The 21,655-nt window shown below is 45.3% G+C and overlaps 1 protein-coding gene across 17 annotated transcripts in view; it reads left to right on the forward strand.

Annotated features, from left to right (window-relative positions):
* ST3GAL3 (ST3 beta-galactoside alpha-2,3-sialyltransferase 3) overlaps positions 1-21,655 on the forward strand; it is a 212,305-nt gene that overhangs the window by 171,953 nt on the left and 18,697 nt on the right. For all 17 annotated transcript variants that reach the window (XM_068952873.1, XM_068952875.1, XM_068952879.1 and 14 more), the window contains 2 exons: positions 7,049-7,195; positions 20,430-20,576. In XM_068952873.1, the coding sequence (XP_068808974.1) occupies positions 7,049-7,195; positions 20,430-20,576 (294 nt within the window). The remainder of the gene's footprint in view (positions 1-7,048; positions 7,196-20,429; positions 20,577-21,655) is intronic.

Below are 21,655 nucleotides of genomic sequence, written 5' to 3' on the forward strand. Positions count from 1 at the left end.
ATTTATATATACTTTTCTACTTATTTGTAATGTATGCCTGCATATAAATGGGGCAGAAACTTCTTACTATCAGCCACAGTGGTGGACAGATTGCTGAATGTGTTGTAGAAAACTGAACTGATGCATAATATGCTTATGCTACCCTCACTTCACAGCTGGCTTTTTGTCCCTATGGAAGTTGCTGCCTTTTGAGCCGCTATATTTGGACAGGGCAGCTTGCTGTTTGTTGTATTACTGGGACACCTTATAGGCCAGGTATCAAATTTAAACTTTAAAGTCTTCAACTGCCATTTGGAATTAATAGTTTGCCTCCTCTTGTGGTTTTCATACAGGGATTTTTACTTGGTTGTTGAACCTAACGAATTTAGTCTTTGACCAATGTAGTGAGGTATTATAAGCTCAACTTTGCTGATGATGAAACCTGGCCAGCAGAGTTAGCTTTTCTCCTTCTTTGTCCTGAAAGGCTCTAGTAGTACCTGTTGTTAAGAGGTGATTTTGTCTCCATCCTGCTTCGTTGTTGTGCTTGCCAGTAAAAACCCTGGGTAGAAAACGTATGTGGATTTCACACTGAGTAAAAGCTTAATTTGGGGGGTTTACAACCTACCAGTAATTCTCTTGGCCAGTATTGTTAGCTGATGGTTCTGTGAGGTTCTTGAGAAATTGAGAGTACTGACAGAGGAATGGCCAGGGGAATTACGGCCATTTGATTCTAGACTCTGTCAGCAGGAGGGGATTTTGAGAGATTTGAAAATGAAAAAAGAATAGAACATGTCATGTTGTTAGACACTTCAAGAGCTGCTTCTGTTTTGGCAGTGGGTCAAAAAAAGATGAGGGGAAGGGTTTGAGCCTGGTGTGCAAGTTCATGCCTAAGGCAGAGAAAGAGCAGATAAGGACAGTGTGACAGTGTGTTTGTGTAGAAGAAAATGCAACTAGCAATCAAAGATGGGGAAATTCGGAATTCACTGGGTGCTAGCCACTGGAGCAGCGTGCAGAGGATGGTGATGGGTTCTCCATTGCTTTGAGAAAGCTGGGTAAATATATTTGAAGTGTGGGCTAGTGTGTCTGGCATTTGACCATCAACCCCGATTGCAGGCTCTCAGCACCTCTCTTCTCATTGCTGAAAATACTTTGGTGGTTTGATGATCAGTGGAAATGATGCAAGTTCATTCATACTACCACTTCTAGAAGAGCATTTTCTAGGCCTCCATGTCTACTTGACCGCTCAGAAATGCGGTATTGGCCGATAAGATGATAATTTTCTAGTGGAAACACACCTTCTAGATCTAATCCAGTTATGGCTGAGCAGAAATTTTCAAAAGCCTCTGTAGATGTATTACAGCAACTCTGCCATAGCCTGTGTTCGTGCGACAGCGAGTGCTTGTGGATGACAGAGGCAGCATAGCCACACTCCAGCCTAGGTGGAGGTGCTGGGATCTCCGTGAACTATGTGCTCTGAGGTGCTCTGACATCTCTTGACTGGCATGTCGTTCCCTGGCTTTTTCTTTCCCTCATACTCTTCATCCTCTCCGTTTCAGGTGTTGCCAGTCATCTACAGGCTAATAGCCTAGTGTGGTTACTCTGAGACCTACTGATTTCTCTCCTGTTAGCCTGATGCTTTTTTTTACTCTTCCTGATCGGGGTTGAAAGGGCAGTGATCTCCATTTACCACAAATTCTCTCTCTAGTCTTTTCATCTTTCTTGTTGCTTTGCAGCAAAGTATTGCATGATCGGTCCTTATTTAACTTTGCGTTGCACGTAGGTGACCACTGCAATCTCTCTCTGTCCCCTTCCCATCAGACTTAGAAGTCTTCCAGAGCAGTGCTGCTTGCATTCCTAAATACAGGAGTATCACAGAGGTACAGAAGAGGCAACATCAGTGTCTTCAGGATGCAGCGACATTACTACCCCTCATTGTACCTTGATATTAGAAGTGTCGATACTCTGGGAGACTCAGCCTGCTCCTGTCTTTTCATACCTTCCATAGAGGTATGCTTCCTGCCTACAGGGCTGAGTTCACACATTTTATTTTAGCACGTGTTGTGGTTCACCTTGGTAAATCTGGGAACAGGAGATGGGAAACTGAATGGAGACAAAACTGGCTTGCAGCCAGCCTTTTCTATTATCCTTCAGTACTTCTGTGAATTAACAAAATGAATGGACTCTCTTGCCCCTCTAGTTATTAGACAAGGCCTACTGTTTTCATATCCTTTCATATCCGATAGGTCATGTGCTGTGTACCCCGTTGAGGTCCTGGAGTTAGGGTCTCTAGGGGGGATATTACTATGTCTCTCCCTGGATGAGAGCTGTATAAGAGATTGGCTTGAAAGCCCTGGCCCATCTAGATTTTTACTATTGTTTGAATAACCTCCTTTAAAGCCTTTAGTTATATTGTTTCCAATTATACCATTTTGAAAACACTTCAAGATTGCTTTAAAATGTTATGGACCTCAGAGACTTGCTCTTCAGTCATGCTTTCCTGTCTGCCTTCATCTCTGTGTTGCTTGTTTCTTTATGCTTATACTGTAAGCTCTTTCAGGCAGCCCCTGGCACAGTGACCACTGATCCCTGACTGAGGCTCCGTGTGCACATAATACCAACAAACAATAAAAGTCAGGACTTAACATGGGGAAACCCAATTACCAGCCTAGACCCTATGGTTTCTACTTCAATGCCAAGATGTGATGAGGTACTGTGGGAATATTGCCTAAGCAGTTTGCAGACTAACTTTCTAACTTGTTATAATTATGGCAATCAGGAGGAGAGATGTTATGTCCTCAGAGGCCCGTCCTGAAGTACTGTGAGGAAGCAGGCTCAGCCACTATAGCAGAGAACAGGTTATGCCCCCAACCTCGGCGTGCTCGTCTGAGCTCCTGAATCTGGCAGGAGATGTGTGCCTCCTTCCTAGTGTCTGCTGCTTGTTGGATAAGTGTTTGTCTCCTTTCAGCCTAAAAGGGGACAGAGTTCCCGGACGGGAAGTAATTGCTTTGGAAACTTTGCTGAACATCTGTGTCCAATCAGACCGAACATCTACATTAGGCATAATAGCGGCCCTTTGCCGAGCATCAGCAGTAGCAAGGAGCCTTGGAACAGGCTGCACTTCCGAGTCGGCAGCTCCAAGGGGGTGGTGTTAGGAGAGCAGGCCTCCCGTGGCTTGCAATTGTGGTGGTGCTTTGTTTTGTAGCTTGCCAGTGACAAGCTGCAGAACAAAACCACAAGGCTTGAGATGTAGCTCAACACTCCCGAGTTTGTAGAGCCAAACCACAAGGCAGAGAATTTCAGTAATTATGAGCCAGGAAACCAGTTTTTAGTCCTTTGTCAATAAGGAGAATCCCGGGGCTTTGCCTACTGCATAGGTAGAGGTATGAGAGCTATCTGATGAGTCTCCGTATTTTTCCCCAGAACTATTGTAGAACCAAAAGGAAAGATTACTGAGGGTCTCCCTCAAGCATCTAAGGGGAACAGAGCAGAGGAGTTAGAGGGAAGAGCATAGAGCAAGTACAAATGAAACAAAAAAGAGTAACCAGAACAACTGCAGAGCTGTGTGATAGCTGAGAAAAGCGGCCAGGGAAATAGCCTGGATGAATGACCAGAGAAACAGCCATGCTAAAAGGACTGAAGCAGGCAGGTTGTATTCCCAAGCGTGGATATGGTCTGTATTTATTTTGTACTTGTATTGATCTAGTCAAGAGAAATACTGGTATGTGCTTAGTGGTTCACACAGCACTGGGGCAAATGGACAACTGTGATAAGTATAATTACCTTTTTCTGAGAAGCTCAAAAGCAAAATAGCAAAGCACAAAAACTCTTGACTGTAAACTTTCATGTTTTTTTTTCTTTAACACTATGTGTAAGGTAAAAGTCATGTCTACTTAAATCCAGTCACTTATTTAGACTCTCTTAGAGAAATTTAGTCCAAACAAAAGGCATTTTTGTCCACTTTAAACAGCTTGCAAACCTTTGTTTCGAATTGTTTGCAAAATGTAAGCAATGCCGTATTTAGAGTGTCCCGTGAAAGCTTAATTCAACTCCTTTAAATTTATTTTAGTTACAGGGTCACACACTATTTTTCCAAGGAGTGCCTGCTTAGACCCGTGATAAGATGATTTCACTGAATGAGTAGCTATTCAAGATTTCTGTTTATCATCTTCATTTCTGAGAGACCTGAGGCATGCTTAATGCAAGTGGAATCTGTGATTTTTTTTGATCTTCTTGAAACTGAAAGACCTCTGCTTTACACGTGCCTTTAGGAAATTCCAAAGGTTTAATATTTATCCAATTTTTAATGAATTTTCACAAGGAGACAAAACTCAGCTGACATACCAAATCCCTCAAATCCATTGGTCAAATGGATGTAAGATTTTATTAACATTTGTAAAGTTGTTTTTTTTCCTAATACTTTTTTGAAAATGGTAGGATCGCTTTTCTTAAAACTTAAACTCAGTGACTGGAAATGTGGTGTTATAATGGAAAGTGTTAGACCACTTTGACTTCAGGCATTCTCACTAATTCAGCTATAGTGAGAAAACAGTGAATGTTCATAAGGATTTTTTCTATCTAGGGTCCTGGGAGCACTTAACCATTATCAAAATATGATCTTTGTCCTGGTCAACAGAAGTGTACTGTGTACAGGCAGCATCAAATAAGATAGCTGTGGCATTTGGCCGTCTGAGAGTGTTTGGATAGAAATATGCATCCTTATTCCCTAATTGAGTTTGGTGTGTTAAAGCCTTTTGTAGAGTAAAAGCTGTTTAGAAAGTTCTGTTATGGATCTGAGCTTTCTGAAAGTGTGTGTGTTTTGGTGTCTGACGATATGACTCAGGGCTCAGTGTCAGCATCACCTGTGGTGGCGTTACGAGCTCTCCAAAATTATTGTAATGAACCTAAGATACACTAGGATTTAAGGAATGCCTAAGGGATACTTCTCATAGGCAAGGACATAAAACTGCTTGCCCCATCCCAGAATGCTGAACGACTTGGTCGAGGGACTTTTGCTAAATACAAGCTAGCCCCTTGACGGCAGTAAGCAACGCTGACAAACACTAGCGGGGTAAGGAAAACTGAGGCATTAAGACCTGAAGAGTTGGTGGGAATGAATAAAACATTAAGAGAAGCAGTAGACTAGCAGTGCTAAAAACTGTAAGAGAACAGCTTTAAGGTTTCTTTCATTCTCAGTATGTGTGTAGCAATGCTTTAAGACGACTAGTCAGTGGAAAGGATTAAATTGTTAATAAGGTTGCAAAAACAGCAGAAATGTTCACAAAATAATTCTGCTTGGTATTTGGAAAGAAACAGGATGATGTGTTTTGATCGCAAAAGGATGATGCAAGTAAGTTCCATCCCATTAATAATTAAATGTTTAATATGTAGAAGAAGTAAACATTTTTAAATCAACAGGCTTGATGGTTTGCACCCAAATGTCCTAAAAGAGCTGGCAAGATGATCTCTGTCCTGCTGGTGCTCCTTTTGAATATTTTGTAAAAGATCCTTTAATAAGGGGAAATTCCAAAGGGTGGATGACTGCAAGCATTGTGCCAGTATTCAGAGGAGCAAGTGAGATGACCCAGGCAAATATACCTCAACCAACCTGACTTTAGTTCTGGACAAACTTGTACAAAAGCCTACTGGGCACTCATTATGACATTAAGAGACAGGTGCATGAATGCCAGTGAACATGATTTTAAGGAATGAGAGACTTGTTTTCATTCTTTAGGATTTAAAATTCAGTACCAAAGGATAACCATATGCTTCTTCTATACAGAAGCATTGGTAAGTACATGTCATGGGAGTTCAGAGGAGCCGTAGGGCAGTATAAACAGTGAAATGCAGTAGGAATAGGCTGTGGCAGAATTACCATTGACAATTACAGTGGTAATCACAATGGGGCAAGGGGGTGCCCTGAGGATTTTTCAGGGATCATCAGCATTTTCAGAAGTGACTTGGAAGCAACTGTAAAGTCACTGTTAAGCAGCAAGTGACCTACAACTGGTGTAAATAATGGCAATGTGAGGTATTCTGAGCACATGCTTTTTATGTACAGTTTAATGTCCATGTCTATTGTTTGTCATGGAGACCATAGCGGAGATAGCTCGATGCTGTGAGGATGAGGTATCGAATCAGATTACGCTGCCAAGACTTTAGCAGATTAAAATTCTTGCTCTCCTCCCTATGCCTTGCTCTGAATTTCTAACCTAGGCGGAGGTGAAACACTAGAATGTAGTTGTTCAGCAAGTCCTGTGAACAGGGATGCTCCAGTTATTTTGAGAGCAGAACTATATGTTGTACCAGTTATACTGTGTTTGGACCAGCAGGAAGGATGACATAAAGTAACGTGACGAAGCTTGAACCCCTCTCTAGGCAGGGCTGTCTAGCAGGGTTGTATTCAAGGGCAATGTTCTCTTACATGTGCACGGTGAATGCTTTAATTAAGAAACAATTTGGGGGGAGAACATGGACATATTTAGTTGTTTTTCTCTTGCACCATGAACATGCACCGCCCTTCACAAGACAACATGAGGCCTTTATAGGCTTATAGTTTATTTCACATAAAGCCTAACAGAAGATAATCTAGGCTAAAGAAGGAGGCATGTAACTGACATACAAAGTAGAGCTGGATGGTGATACTTAGCTCTCTGAATGTTCTCAAGAGCATTTGCTGTCCAAGCATACATCCCCTTGCAGGCGGGAGTGTTCATAGGGTATGCTGGAATGTTTAAGCTGTTGATCAAGCTAACTGAAGTGCCAATAAGAGTGAAAACAAGGTACCTGGGAGGGGGTTGTTCATGCTGAAGCCCAGGCAACCTCTGTATTTATGGCACTTGTCATCTAGACTAGCTCAAGTGTATCTGCACATGCTGCTATCAACTGTCCTGGACATACCTTCAGACTACAACCTTATCCTTGTGCCTTGTAGCAGTGAGAGGTGACAGCAGGGACTGCTGCCAGTAGTGTATTTTTTAGAATAATAGCAGTCTGTTATCTGTTATATGTAATTGTGCTTATTGTTTTATCTTTCCTTTTTTTTTTTTTTTCTCCTCCTTTTTGTTACCAGAGTGCCTCTGATGGCTTTTGGAAGTCAGTTGCAACCCGTGTCCCAAGGGAACCTCATGAGATACGTATCCTGAATCCCTACTTCATCCAAGAGGCAGCTTTCAGCTTCATTGGACTGCCTTTCAACAACGGCCTGATGGGCAGAGGGGTAGGTATAAAGAGGAGCAAGCAACATCGAGGGGAAGGACAAGGAAGTAACATAGTAGCCTTACTCTGTTCTAACTCTTTCTTCTGGCATCCACTGTTGGCTATTGAAGGGGAGGGACTCCGGCTCCATCATGATGGCAGCGTTCAGCCCCCTTAAGCCACAGCAAGACACAGCCTCCCTTCTTTTTTGGAACCAGGAGATGGCTGTTACAGAACCCCTTTTCTGGTGCTGGAGCTCTGCGGCTTCCAGCACCAGCTAGACACCAGCTTTTGCCTGAGCAGACTCACGTGAGAGAGCGAGGAGCGGAAGAAGAGTAGTGGGGCAGCGACTGTGATGGTTAACTCACAGCAATAGCGTGCAGGACCCACCTGCCAGTCAAGCTTCCCCTTAAGGCCAGGACTGAGTTTTGTTGGAACAGACTAGCAAGCCTGTTTTCCTTCCTCAGCCTTTATAGTGTAGAGAAACCTAGATGTCAGGAGGCCTTTGTTTGTCCAGGTGACCAGGCCCTGTAGACAAACCTCAAGGCTGTTTGTCCTCGTTGCATAGAGCTCTAGGGCAGCGATGCACAGCCGCTCTCTCTTCTAGATTAGCTGACATTCTTGCTTAGCATCAACAAGACCAGAGTGGTTAGCATGGATGAAGTCTCAGGGATTGCTTGGAACTGCTGGGTGATTTTCTATCTCTCACAGCCTGCCAGAAGGGCAATTGTCTAAGTGCATGGAGAAAACTCCTTCCCAAAAGCTAGAAGGACCCGCACTGCTCCCCTGCAGACTGGCAGGGGACGAGGAACCCTGCTGTCTGCACCCTCAGCACACCTAGAAGTGCCATTCTCTCTAAAGGTCACACCACTGTTTTGCAATTTGCTGTCTTCAGGGACACTGCAGCCTAAAATCACTGATATTACATTGCTTTATGCTGTATCCCAGGTTTTACAGTAGAAGAAGGTAAAGGACTATTTAATGAGGCCTATGGTAAGAAATTCTGATCTTACAGTGAGAAGATTTAGAAATAAAAGTTTGTAAGAGAAAACAACATGAAGTATATTTTTAGGTCTAGTTATTAACAAAATTGCTTCTTGGTCATCCAGTATCTCTCACCCCCTGTGCAGCTTTTCAGAGTGTTAGTGTGGCGAAAGTGGTGACTCAGGTTTTCTGGGTTATCTCCCACTGCAACACTGTCCTCAGAACCTGTCAATCGGTGGATTGAGAACTGGCTAGATGGCAGAGCTCAGAGGGTTGTGGTCAGTGGTGCAGAGTCTAGTTGGAGGCCTGTAGCTAGCGGCGTCCCCCAGGGGTCAGTCCTGGGTCCAGTCTTGTTCAATGTATTCATCAATGACCTGGAGGAAGGGACAGAGTGCACCCTCAGCAAGTTTGCTGATGATACTAAACTGGGAGGAGTGGCTGACACAGCTCTGTGCTGCCCTTCGGAGGGACGTGGACAGGCTGGAGAGGTGGGCGGAGAGGAACCTTGTGAAGTTCAACAAGGGCAAGTGCAGGGTCCTGCACCTGGGGAGGAATAACCCCCTGCACCAGGATAGGCTGGGGGTTGACCTGCTGGAAAGCAGCTCTGCAGAAAAGGACTGGGAGTCCTGGTGGACAAGATAAGCGTGAGCCAGCAGTGTGCCCTTGTGGCCAAGAAGGCCAATGGTCTCCTGGGGTGCATTAGGCAGAGTGTTGCCAGCAGGTGGAGGGAGGTGATCCTGCCCCTCTCCTCAGCCCTGCTGAGGCCTCACCTGGAGTACTGTGTCCAGTTCTGGGCTCCCCAGTACAAGAGAGACATGGCACTCCTGGAGAGAGTCCAGCGGAGGGCTACAAAGATGATTAGGGGGCTGGAGCACCTCTCCTGTGAAGAAAGGCTGCGAGAGCTGGGCCTGTCTGGAGAAGAGAAGACTGAGAGGCGATCTGATCAACGTGTATAAGTATCTGAAGGGGGGGTGTCGAGAGGATGAGGCCAGTCTCCTCTTCGTGGTGCCCAGTGACAGGACAAGAGGCAAGGGGCAGAAACTGAACCACAGGAAGTTCTGTCTGAACCTGAGGAAAAACTTCTTGACTGTGAGGGTGACTGAGCACTGGAACATGTTGCCCAGAGAGGTAGCGGAGTCTCCTTCGCTGGAGATATTCAAAACCCGCCTGGACGCGATCCTGGGAAATAGGCTCTAGAGGACCCTGCTTGAGCAGGGGGGTTGGACTAGATGATCCCCAGAGGTCCCTTCCAACCTCAACCATTCTGTGATTCAGTGATTTATGTTTGCTGTATCTTGTGTTTCAGTCATTAGAAAAAGTATTACTCAAGTGGGTAAATTACTCATGTATACATGTGACATAGCTGTTGATAGAAACCACATGTGGCATTTTTGAGTGCATTAGCATAGCTGACAAACCCAGAGAGAAGCACTTTGCTTGAGCAAGGTCTGCTTGTTGTGCCCTGGACATTGTCCCTCCGTTTTTATCAGCATAGGAGATTGCCATGTTGCAGTATGGATTTGGACCAGATAGAATATTGTCTCATTTTCCATGTTCTAGTTATATAGTTCTTCAGAAATATTAGAGATGCTTGTTTTGTTTAAGTCAGATGGGAGGGTGCCCAGAGGTAAGAAGTTCACTTTTTCCTAGCATATCCTATGTAAGATCTGCAGACAAACTCAGCCACAGAGAATGGTTCTTTTGTGAAATATGAGCTTCTGGCAGTGTGGTGCTGTGTGTGTATGCACAGAAGCTCTCATGTGGTTCTGGAAACGCAGGACTTTCACTTGGAGCACTGAAGATATCTTATCTCAAATATTCCCTTCAGCTAGGAAGTTACTTAGTTCACCTCTCTTCATTCTCCAGAGCTTACCCTTAGAAGGACGTAGGCTTGACTTATCTTCCAGAAAATCAAGACTGCTGCCCCAGTGAAGGACAGAAATCATGAACCTTTGCCTTTATTTTCTCTGGATTTGGTTTTATTTTTAAACACATTATTTTAATACACAAGATATTAGTTAAGCTGAGAGGAGAAGAGAGAATCCGGAAATGAAAATGTTGTGAACTGAAGTTTATGAGGTTTTGATAGGTTGTTTAACACACATCAGATTGGGAAATGAAGGCAGCTTAATTGAAACCTGATGGTTCACTTCATGAAAGTCCATTTGGACATTAAAAAAATAGTTTATGGAGTTCTAAGAAAAAGCAGTCTTTGCCTGTGACCCCTGTCAGATTGTGTAAATTTTAGTTTACTCCTTCAAATGGGGCAGCCAAAGCTCTGCAGGTGCAGGTGGGGCTGGGCTGTTAGTGTAACCCATGTTGTCTGTGCAAAAACTGTCTAGTATAGTGATTCTGTCTGAGTCTAAAAACAGGGAGAGAGACTGCCCTATGAGTACAAAGTTTACAGCAAATGCCAGCTATAGACTGCTGTCGTGGAGCTGCTGGCCCTTCACACTCTAGTGGATTCTGCATAAGTGCAAATACTTCAATGGAAGCTGCTTCTGCTGGTGTAAAGAGGGGAGAAGAGTGTGAATTAGATCCTGGTGATACAGATTTGCTATGGACCTTTTTTTCACTTAAAGTTTAGATGGGAAGAGTGGAAATTAGAGCAATATAAACCACGAATCCATTTCTGATAAAGATCGCGGAGAGACCCAGCAAGAGCAGTTTGCCCTATGAGGCAGCTAGAGTGAGGAGTATTGCTCCACAAGAGGCTGACTGTGTGTGACCCAGCAACTGCACAGTGTAGCTGGTTTGGTTCAGTGTCAGGCTTTAGAGATGTGAGACAGCTTGGAAAACCTTGCTCAAGAGGGAGGCATATGAACAGGGAAAAGGCAAATGCTGAGCTCTTGTAAGCAAAGGCGTATTGAATGGTACACGTCCAGAGCTTCTGCTGGGGAGCCTGGATGGGGGCAGACTGCTGCCCCCATGCTGAAGTGCACTGCAGTATGTTGGGCAGGCTGCGCACAAGAGGATCAAGGCTGGGGATGCCTTAATCATCAAGGCCAACATGAAATCCTCATAAAGGGCAGTAATATTCCACTCCTCTGTGGTTCTGATGCCTAAATAAACTTGAGGGCTCCTTTTGCACACCACATATGGTAACAATGTGCTGCCAATTAACTTTGTAATTTGGGGGCTTTTTCAGCAAGGCTGAGGAGAGCTAGTAAAATCGTTCAGGGCTGATCTCAAAGTGTTTCTCCCAGAATTCAATAAAGGGCAAATGTAGTAACATCTTATATTTGATAGTATAATTTGGGCCAGATGGTCCTGAAGGATAGCAAAGGGGTACAACACAGGCATGCATTTAGATTGCACATGTGGCATTGGTAGCCAAAAGCTGCTTTAGAGCAGCAGAGGCTCAACTGAAGCGTATATTTATCTGAGCAAGGAACAGAACTGGACACCCACAATGAACAGTGACTTCTCTCTGGGACCAGTAGAGAGTTTTGAGTGTTATCTTAGTCCATTTACCAAAGTCTTAAAGGAAAGAGAGAGCTGCGGTCTTCTCTTCTGTGGAGACAGGCGGCTGATAAAGAAAAGCTTTATTTTAAGATCCTGGCAATGTCTGGGGAAAATTAAAGAGATGTTGGTGCCCAAAGCTGATTTAGCACCAGGGAAATGAGCTATTAAGGATCCTGTCTTTGATTAAAGAATTCTCTCAAGGAGAGGGCACAGGCTTGGCTGCCTCACTAGACGATGATGTGTATGTGTGGTTTGTGTGTTGGTGCTAGTTCTGTGTACAAGTCTGTTGGGCTTTAAACCAAACAGCAGTGTGGTATTGCAGCTGGTAATCCAGCAGCGTGAGGTAGCCGGCAGGGCATTTCAGATGACGCATGCAAGTTCTCCGAGCTCTAAGGGCCCCAGGGCAGACTGATGTTTGTGCCTTTCTCTCTACTGGTCCAGTGCATCCATAGAATTACTTATGATGTCGCTTTTTCTGAGATTAAACTCTGCTGCCCAGAATTGTAAACCTTTGGTTTGGTCCTGTTTTGGAAATGGCTGAATCTACAGACTCCTTGTTAGGGAGATAAAGCATCCCCCTCTGGACTTCACTCAGCCTCAGCCCAAACTTGGTGAAGGTGGAGCCACATAGAGGAGTATTATCAGGCTGTGTCAGGTGCCCCGTCATGGATTAGCACCTCTGCAGAGTGCTGACAGCTACACGCACTCAAGGATTAACCTTTGGTGCTAGAGGAGACTTAGCACTTCATACCCCAGGGCTTCTCTTTGCTGCTGTGTAGTTCTGCCTGTGGGCAGTCAGCCTTTCTGGAGATGCCAGTGATGACCCTTTGCTCCTTATGCAGCTTTGCAGCTCCTCTGGTTGGTCACAATGACCCTCTCTCTCATTACTAGCAAGCTTTGCCTCCTGGGCTGTTCTTGTTGCATTGTTACTGTGTGAAGGCTGTAGCTTGCGACATCTAGGATCTGTATGACAAAGCAGGAGAGAGGTGTGGATGGCAGGAGCAGGGCAGTCTGCCATCCCATCCTTCCAGTTGCGTGCCTCCTTTCTTTGAGGGGTGTTAGTTAAGTATAGAGACTTAGTTGAACTGCAAGCTTCAGGTTTGTAAGACAGCAGATCTGCCTCATAAGCTGGGCTGTTAAATCCATTAGCACCGTGTAGTATGGGCTGCTGGGGGGATAGACACTCAGACAAGGCATTACAGGGTAGCAGGCAAAGCCACTTCTCAGTAACTGCCCAACCACCTGCATGCGATAGATGTAAGGTAACTGGAGGTGGTCTACTCCTCAGTGAAAGAGGAGACCGTGAACTCCCACTTAGTGTGTGTTACCACTGAGTAGCTAACGTAGTAAAGTCATGCCCTTCCTTGCCCTCTGTTGAACAGCAGCATACAGAAATGCTGTCTGTATTGCACATGGATCAGTTCTGTGACAATCAGCAGATCTGAACTTGTGCATCAGGTTAGATGTGGTCAAAGATATTTGACTTGGACTAAGTCATGTAGGAGTTCAGCGATTAAGCAGCAAAACCAAGACCTTCTGGGCAGCATGTCGCATCTCCAGCAACCACCTCCTAGCCCTTCTCCTCTGCTCCACTGTAGACTCTGCTGGTTCTGGAAGCTCTCTACTGCTTACAGCAAGGGATAACTAGGGGAGGTGAGGGAGAGGTGTCAGTGATGTTCTGCTTTGTCTTCTGAAAGCCAGTATTGCAGCTGAGTCTGTGCAAGGGTGGAGGTAGCTGTGGGAGCAGCGCTTAGGGTTATAAGTCCTGTGATGGGGACCATTCTGCAGAATATCAGGCCCTTGTCTGCTCACAATAAATAATGCTGAATTCCTTTTAATGCCGCTTTTCCAAACTTGCCAAATAAGGGAGCAAAGAGCAGGTTTTGGGCTGTACCTGAACAAACGTAACTTACCAAAAAGAAAATACAGTGATTGTTCTGCATAGCATGTGATGCTCATTAAAGTTCTGTTCTGTATTTCTTTTGCTTTGAAAGCTTTATTGCTGTAAGGTGACAAGTCTGCAAATGATAAACAAACTAATAAGGTGTCGATTTTTCTGGCAAAAAGTTTTCCCCTCAGATAAATTAATGCAGCTAAATTAACGTAGTAAGCAAACCAATTTGAATGTCCAGTTGCATAACTGTTTTTCAAGAAGTTATTCTTTTGCAACATTTACCCTTTTATTTAAAAAGGTAACAACTGGAATAGTCTGTACAATTCAATATGTCTTAAACTGAGCTAAGTAAAATCCCACAAATAACTGGAATTCATTTAACATATTAAGGGAGTCAAATATTTCTAAAAACAGATTTACAGCGGTCATTTCCTTCCAGTCCAGAAGGCAATGACACAGGAATGACCCAGGCATGGAATGAAAAGCAGCAAGAGATTTTCACAAGCGACAAGCAAAGTGCAGTTGTGGTCTTCTTGGCTCTGTTGCCAGCACTGGATCTCCAGAGCAGGCCCATAAGGTGATGACCAACCTCCTTTAAGTCCAAAAGAGGGATAATGTTCATTTTGCTGAATGTCGTCTTTTCTGCGAGTAGAAGGCGGTCTTAAAGCCTCTTCAGGGGGACTAATGAAAGCTGAAACATTAATCCCTTGAGGGAAAGCCTTTCATCTTTCCTCTTGCAGTGGAGAAGGGTATAAGGGGAGTTAAGAGAACCTATCCTATGTCTGCCTGTACTGTTGAAGGCACTTCTGGTCCCCGGGCCTGGTGGTACAGACTGGCTGTGTTTGCACTGCACAGTACTTGCAGTGATCAATACCTGCCTCAATATACGGCCAGAGTTTTTTGCCTGTCTTCCTCTTATGCCTTTCTCACCCAGGACCCACTATGCATGTGTTCACCTCACCCACAGAGAGCATCATGCCAGCAAGTTTGTGGAAGGAGCCGTGTTCTGTATGCACAGGCAGCCTTTGTCTAGCACTTGCTGCAGCAACATGTTGCTCCCCGCTGCTGTGTTTGCTGCTTCTATTTGTCAGAGAGCCTTTTGGTGCCAGCTCTGGCTCATCTAGGTCCACTGCGTTCTCTCAAGTGGAACCAAGTGAAGGGTTGGTCCTTGGGGAGCATTACAGTATACAGGAAGAGCTGCTGTTCCAGGTGTTGGGGCTCAGGCAAGCAGGCTGGGCATGGAGATGTGGACTGCCAGCTCAAGCTGCTCACCTTATCCTGGGAGGTGTCCTCTGCTCTTGTCCTTACCAGTTATTCACCAGTGCTGGAGAGATGTTGATCCTGGTATCCACTGTGGGACCGGGCTAGGGTAAGCATCTGTGAGAAGCAGCAGCAGGTACAGAACTTGCAAAGCCAAGTTCAAGGCTTTTGGCAGGGAACTGGCAAGGGGGAAGGATTGCCAGTGCTTTCTGGGATCTTGCCATTCCCTACTCTTACAGATCAGTGGGCATCAGTTCAAGTCCTGCCTCAGCGTTGACCACGAGGGCTGCCGTTCATCATCGTGCCAGCCCTGGTGGAGCAGGGAAGACGACTTCTGGGAAGATATATCTGTATGTGATGGGGGGCCCAGGCACTTCTCAGCTAGGACAAATGCCGCTCCCCTGCTCTGACTAGCTATTTTAGACTGCTGAGCTTGGTGGTGTCACAACTCCAGAGCCGTAAGGGCTGTTTATTCCCCTCTGTCACAGTTGTGTTATATAGCCCTGACAAATGTCACAGCAGCTTTGCCTTCAGTGCTGTTAGTCTCATTGGAGAAAGCACTCAAGAAAAACAAAAATCCAAACTCCTGCTTCCTATCTTTCTCCATGCAGTCTAGCAGGTACTGTGTCATCTAGCAGGGCACGCTCCTTGCCTGGCTGCGTGTGGATGTTAAGAAGGCTCTTCTCTCCTGGGAGATGGCTGCGCCCTCCTTGTGGCCATTGTCTGTCCTGTTCATGATCACACAACAGCCGTCCCCTCGGTATGGTACATTCCCTCCCCATTCCAGCATGGTTTGTAAAATGTGGTTGTCACTGGAGCTGGTTTCTCGCCTTGTTCCCAGTGGAGAGATGACAAATCCCAGTGAGGCCTTAGGCAATGGAGGGAGAAATAGTGCGACTGGGGAGGGTGAATCCTACCTCCCCTGTTTAGAGGCCAGCTCAGAAGCAGGGAGCTAGCACAGGCAGAGGCTGAGCTGTCACTGCTTCACCAAAAGTGGAGACCTAGCCTAGACCTTGTGGGTTGTGGGCCACCAAGCGCTTTGGGTTGTGCTCACACATAGGAGCATGGCATAGCTCCATAGAGCAAGGGCATGTAGGCCAAACATTTAAGCATTAACAGATTTCCAGGCATGCCTCCTGGTTACTGCCAAACCATCTGATTGAAAGCAGCGCTGCTTAGTAGTGCAGAAATATCTAGGCACATAGAGTGCCGTGAAGAGGAAGACAAGATTTAAGTTATTCTGGACCCGGATTATTCTTGAAGGGCAATGCTGGGATTTTGTTTTTTCCTTAGCGATGGCTCAGAATAACAAAAGGGCTGCTCTGTAGCTTGAGAGTGCTTTATTTTTATAGCACAACAGTCTACAATAATGAGAGGGCCACTCAGTTGTTTGAGAGCTCTTTATTTCTGTAATGCGATGCAAGAGGTGTGGTGGTTGCTTTGGTATGTCTTTGGGGCAGGGCACGAGGGTGTGTGTGCCGAGATGAGATAGCACTGACGCACTGTGTGGGGCATAGCAAGCCAGGTTTGGCACAGCCTTGCCCACAATCCCTAACTTCTTCTGGAGTGATCTGTCCACCAACCTGCCCCTAAGGTTTTAGCTGGTTCATTAGGTCCAGATCAGAGTTTAGCAACAAGTCGACACATATGCCTGTGGGCAGTCGACAGAGCTTGGAAGCTCTTTATTTAGCTGTCTAGATGCAGCCAGAGAATAGCTGTACCTGTTCCCTCTCTCTGATACATGTCCCCTCTCATTTGCCACTTCTCTGCTAAGAAGAGAAGAGAGCGCTTTCTCCTGGAGCTGGGGAAGACTGCTCAGTCAGCTTTTCTGCAGCACAGCCTGGGCTGCATCCCTAGATCCTACAGGGCCTTAACTTTATTGTGCCATCTGGGCATAAGGCAGTGCTTCATTTTCAACAGAGGGAAGGAGTAGCAGAAACCCGGGAGGCAGTCACAGGAAAGAAACAGTTCCTATAATTTAAACCAACTCAGAATCAAAGCAGCCTATTGACTTATTAATGGCACGTAACTAGCTGGCAATCAGTGAACTGTACATTCAGGATCAAAACTGTGTATTCAGGATCAATATCAGTAATGCAGCAGATTAACCCCAAAAGTAAACGCTTAATGAAATGGTAATAAACACAAATGTCTAAGTGAACCCCAAAGTTTTGATCTCGCACACACCCACACACACACACATCTGCAAGTACATGCGTCCCTCCTGTTGCAGGCAGCATGGGTTACAAGTGCCCACCCCCCTCTCATGGGGACACAGGCTCCCTTACACACCCCTCCTGTGGGAGATGCGGGTGCTCTAGCTTTATGTGTACCCATACTGCTCCCTGCAATCTGCAAATGCACATGCAAGTGAGAAAACCCCGTATAAGTTCATATATTTACACCCAAGTTGCAGGTACGCAGTGCATTCTGTACTGCCAGCCCTCTAGCTGGCTTCTGGCTGCTCCCAGTATCTGGCGAGGAGGTCGTGGTGCCAGCAGGGTGACTTGCCAGTGTCAAACCAGGTTTTGACTGCGGCTGTTTCCACTGCAGTCTTTTCCCCTGTTATGAATTTTCATGCTTCTTTTATACCTCTTTTCAAACGGACTCCTTTCTTTTCAAAAGGCTCTTTGTAGTTCCCCAGATGCTCTTTAACCTGTCTGATGATTGCCTTCCTCTTTAACATGATAAGTTTGGGGCAAATGCCCATTTTTGGGTTTTTGATCCACACTCACGTGCGTGCACATACACAATTTACGCTCACATTCTTCTCTTAGCAGGAGTTATTATCCAGGCTATTTGCTTAGGTTGGGCTGTGCGAGCACTCTCATGCTGCCTTAACCGTTACGGACCTCAGCGAATGGCAGGGATGATAATTCTGCAGTATTTTCTGGATGATCCCCTGTAGCCTACAGGACTCTTGACTAGAGCAGCAGGACACGAGGCTATGTCTCAGCTATGAATGTGTGAACGGCTGCAGATCACTCTCTTCAAGGGGGACACGTGCAGAGCTAGGCTGTAGCTACCATGGTATTGGAGGGGGGCTGACACAGAGAAGGCATAGCTTAATTAAAAGCTGCCATCAGCCTTTTCATGTGATTTTAGGACAACACAAAATTACTTTGCCAATGACACTGTGTGAATTTCAGATAGCATAGGGCCCAAGGCAGATATATCCATTACAGTCCTAGAGTCAGGAAGTCCTTGGGATTTTAAGTGAGTTAGAGAGAAGAGCAGGCGATACTGAGATACTGTGATGTCAGAAACTACTGAAGAACAGAAGTAGATTAGAAATTTATCTCCCATTTTGCCCCAAAAGCCATTGAATGTTTTATACATACAATAAAGTTCCAATCAGGTAGGTATTTGGTGACCAAAAGAAAGTTCACTTTTGCTTTCTATAATACTCTCTAAACAGAAGTAAGAACATGCTTGAAAGCAAGTTGTGGTAGTTTGGCAGTTCTCCCATAAGGTTGGGTAGTATGATTAATTATCTGTGGTTTGTAAAACTCACATTAGAAAGTTAGCTCTTAAAAGTTAACTTGGCCAGTAAAATTCCCTCCAGGCAAAGACCCTGCATCTCCCTTGAGCTGTACCGTGGGAATGGGCCCAGTGTAAGTGTGGGTGGCGTAACGCCATCATATTCTTGAACAAGGACACGTTCTCACAAACGCAACCATTTACTTGTTGTGTTTTGGACACTGTAACTACAGCTCAGCTAAGGGAAAGGATTTTGTGGCAAGTCCATGCATCAGCTGGTGCAATTCCAGTGACATCAGAATGTCTCCTCCTATGTAAAACATAAAGCTGAGAATATCTGAATTTGAATTACCATGCCTGGGAAGCCAGGATGTTCTCACATATTTTGAAATTCAGTGGAATTTGCTTATCCTTGCCTAATAAAATTTTCCCAATTTTTTTAAACCTACCCTTGAGATTTTATGGCCACCAGTGAATTAACTAAAGAAACCAGAGTAAAAGCAATATTGTTTGAGGAAGAATTGGTCATTGTCTATTGAAAATAAGCAGTCCAAATAAAATGACTCTGCTTTTTCTTCCTGATATCTGGAACTTGCACAGAAGGATGTAGTAAGGTCTTCTCATTTCAGATGTGCACCGTTGCAGTTGTACTGCAAATGTTTGAATTTAGTGTGTCATTCATTTTGACCTAGCAGGTTTTGCATTTTTGCACTTTTTTCTCCAGTTTAATATAATTTCAGTGCAAGTACAGTGCACATGCAGTTCTCCATAGCAAATGAGTTGTGCTTCCAGCTCTGCTCATCTCAGCTAGGATATGGGTGGAGCTCTTTGCTTGGAAAATGTTGGTCTTGGGGCATGGTCAGGTAACCAGAAGGGAGCAAGGTAGCATACTACCAAAAGTCAGTTCCTTCAAGTAAGAGGCAGAAGCTCAAAACACGCGGGCTCCCAGGCTGTTATGAACATCCGGGGAAATGGCATAGCATTGCTCGCTGGTTCAGGGTAACCCATTTTATGTGCAAGATGTTTTCTGTATCTCAGCTGAGAGGCTGTTGCTCTTAGTGACTGTCTGAGCACGTCCTCTGAATTCATGACACTTTTGATAGGGTGGTGCTGGGTGCTCCTGAAATGAATATAAAGACACGTGGGTGGATTTCTTAGCCTCTTCTTAGCCCCTGGGATAAAGCTACCTCTGTGGCTTCATCTGGTTAAGGGGGAGTTAGGAGTGTCTGTGCGTAAGGGTTTTGTGTTGGAAGCACTCATCCTCTGGAGCAGTCACGTTCCTCTGAACGCAAAGAGGAGTTACAGCCATACAGCACCACTGCCACAGGGTCTTGGTGGAAGCCAGATGAAATGGGAAGGGATGAAACTAGTCTTTGGGGCAAGTAGCAGGTCAACAGAGGGGAGAGGACGGTCCGGCTGTCCGTGCCTAAACTGCTAGCACCAGTCTTTGTCCAGTTTTCCTCTGCTGTTTGTTTTTCCAGTATTCTGCAGGTAGGAGGGGGTATGGCACAGTCTAGAGTGCCCTTTGCCTAGGAGGAGGCCCCTGAGCAAGGCAAGGGATTTCGGTGCACAGTGCTAATTGGGTCTGCCTGGTCTCCTCTCCTTCTCCCGAAGCTTTTTAAGGATCTGCTTAAACTGCTTTTGCAGTCACTAAAATGCAGAGTCTGTGTATTATTCCTTGCTGCTGCTTCTGTGTGGTGGTCCACTTGGGATAGATGTTCCTCCTTAGCATAGCTGGAAGCCAGTAATACGCACAGGATTGTAATCCAGATGGCCTTTTTAATTTCAGAAGACTAATGTATCCACTGTGTTTTGTCTTGTAGCTCATCTGCTGCCCCATTCTCGGGGTAGCAAAAGTTGTGGATGAGGAGTCTGACTACTTGCACTAATCCCTGCAGAGCTGGGTCATGGAGTCTCAAACAACAGCCACTGTTTTTGTGCTAAACGCTTTGCATGAAGCTGGCTGACTTACAATTTTCTTTAGAAGTTGGGAGGCTATTGACTCTGCAAGCTGGCATTGGGCAGCTGATGTGCAGATATAGCCAAATGCCCTATTCCTGAATTTCTCCTTAGAAGCGGTAATGCCCCTGTGAGCAGAGACTGTACGAATGTTGGTTGGTTATAGAAATGACAACCTGCTAATGACGTACATGCTTACTTTCTTTCGTCTCAGAACATCCCCACTTTGGGAAGTGTAGCAATAACCATGGCGCTCCACAATTGCGATGAGGTGGCGGTAGCTGGCTTTGGCTATGACATGAGCTCACCGAACGCACCGCTGCACTACTACGAGAACATCAAGATGTCGGCCATCAAAGAGGTAAGGAGCTCCTGCCGAGCACCTCTTCCCACACGTCTGCTGACCACCTTGACGGGGTAGTGACAACTTACAGCTTTCCGGTATGGGTCAAAACGCAGCTCCACCCAGCCATTTACCCTTAAAATTCTAGATGTTCTCCTAAATGTAAAGTGTTAAAAAATGCTATTTCTGCTGGGAAAAGTTCTCTGGACTGTATCTATAATATGATTCCTTCTTCTCAGAGCAGCGGGGAAAAGTTTTACGTAAGTGTTAACTGGAGTAGGGTGAAAGGAAACAATTCTGCCTGAGGGTTGAAAAGATGTGACCTGTTCCAGCTTTTTGATCCGTTTTATTACTCTAATCCACACACTTTTGCTAGATGATCTGCTACTCAGCCCCTGTGAAGTGTGGGGGAGGTGAGATTAGCCTGTGCATGTTAGCTCTCAGCTGACTATGAAGCAGCGGTTAACTAGTGTAAACACATCCTTACAGCTCTGCAGTGACTGCTCTCTAAAGCTAGATCTACCTTAGAAACATTTGCTGATACCGTCATAGTGAGATGCGCAGCATTTTTAGAGGAACAAAAGCTCTTGCGTCAGTATAAGGCAGCAGTGTAAAGATGTCCTTTCTGGGCGTCCCTTCCCTGTGTCAAACTTGGACACTGATCTCGGTTGCTTCTGTAGTGGGAAGTTTGCCTGACTTTTTGGTAGAGCTCAGTCAAAGATGTGACCCAAGTCTTTCTAGAAATGCTTCACTCCTTCACTGGCTCCTAGACAGGGGAACCTTTTCTGTCTTCCTCCATGTTGTGAAAAGAGATACAGTCAAAAAGAGGGTTGTTGTGAGGGAGGCAGCACTTGTTCTGCTGTTCATGGACAGCAGCTCTCTCCTGGCACTTACTAGTTGTTCACCTCAAGCACTTCCTCATTGACCCAGGCCAGGAGGCAAGTTGCAAAGCTGTGCTTTTCCAAATTACAAGATTGTACATGCCTCAGGACTCTCACAGACTGCACAGGCTACGTGACTGTAAGCCAATTGAAAGGAATTAGAGATCAGTCATTAGTCAGTTCAAGAAATTAGAAGAGCGTTTGTAATTATCAGAG

The sequence above is a fragment of the Struthio camelus genome, chromosome 8 (genome assembly GCF_040807025.1).
Source record: "Struthio camelus isolate bStrCam1 chromosome 8, bStrCam1.hap1, whole genome shotgun sequence".
Classification (NCBI taxonomy): domain Eukaryota; kingdom Metazoa; phylum Chordata; class Aves; order Struthioniformes; family Struthionidae; genus Struthio; species Struthio camelus.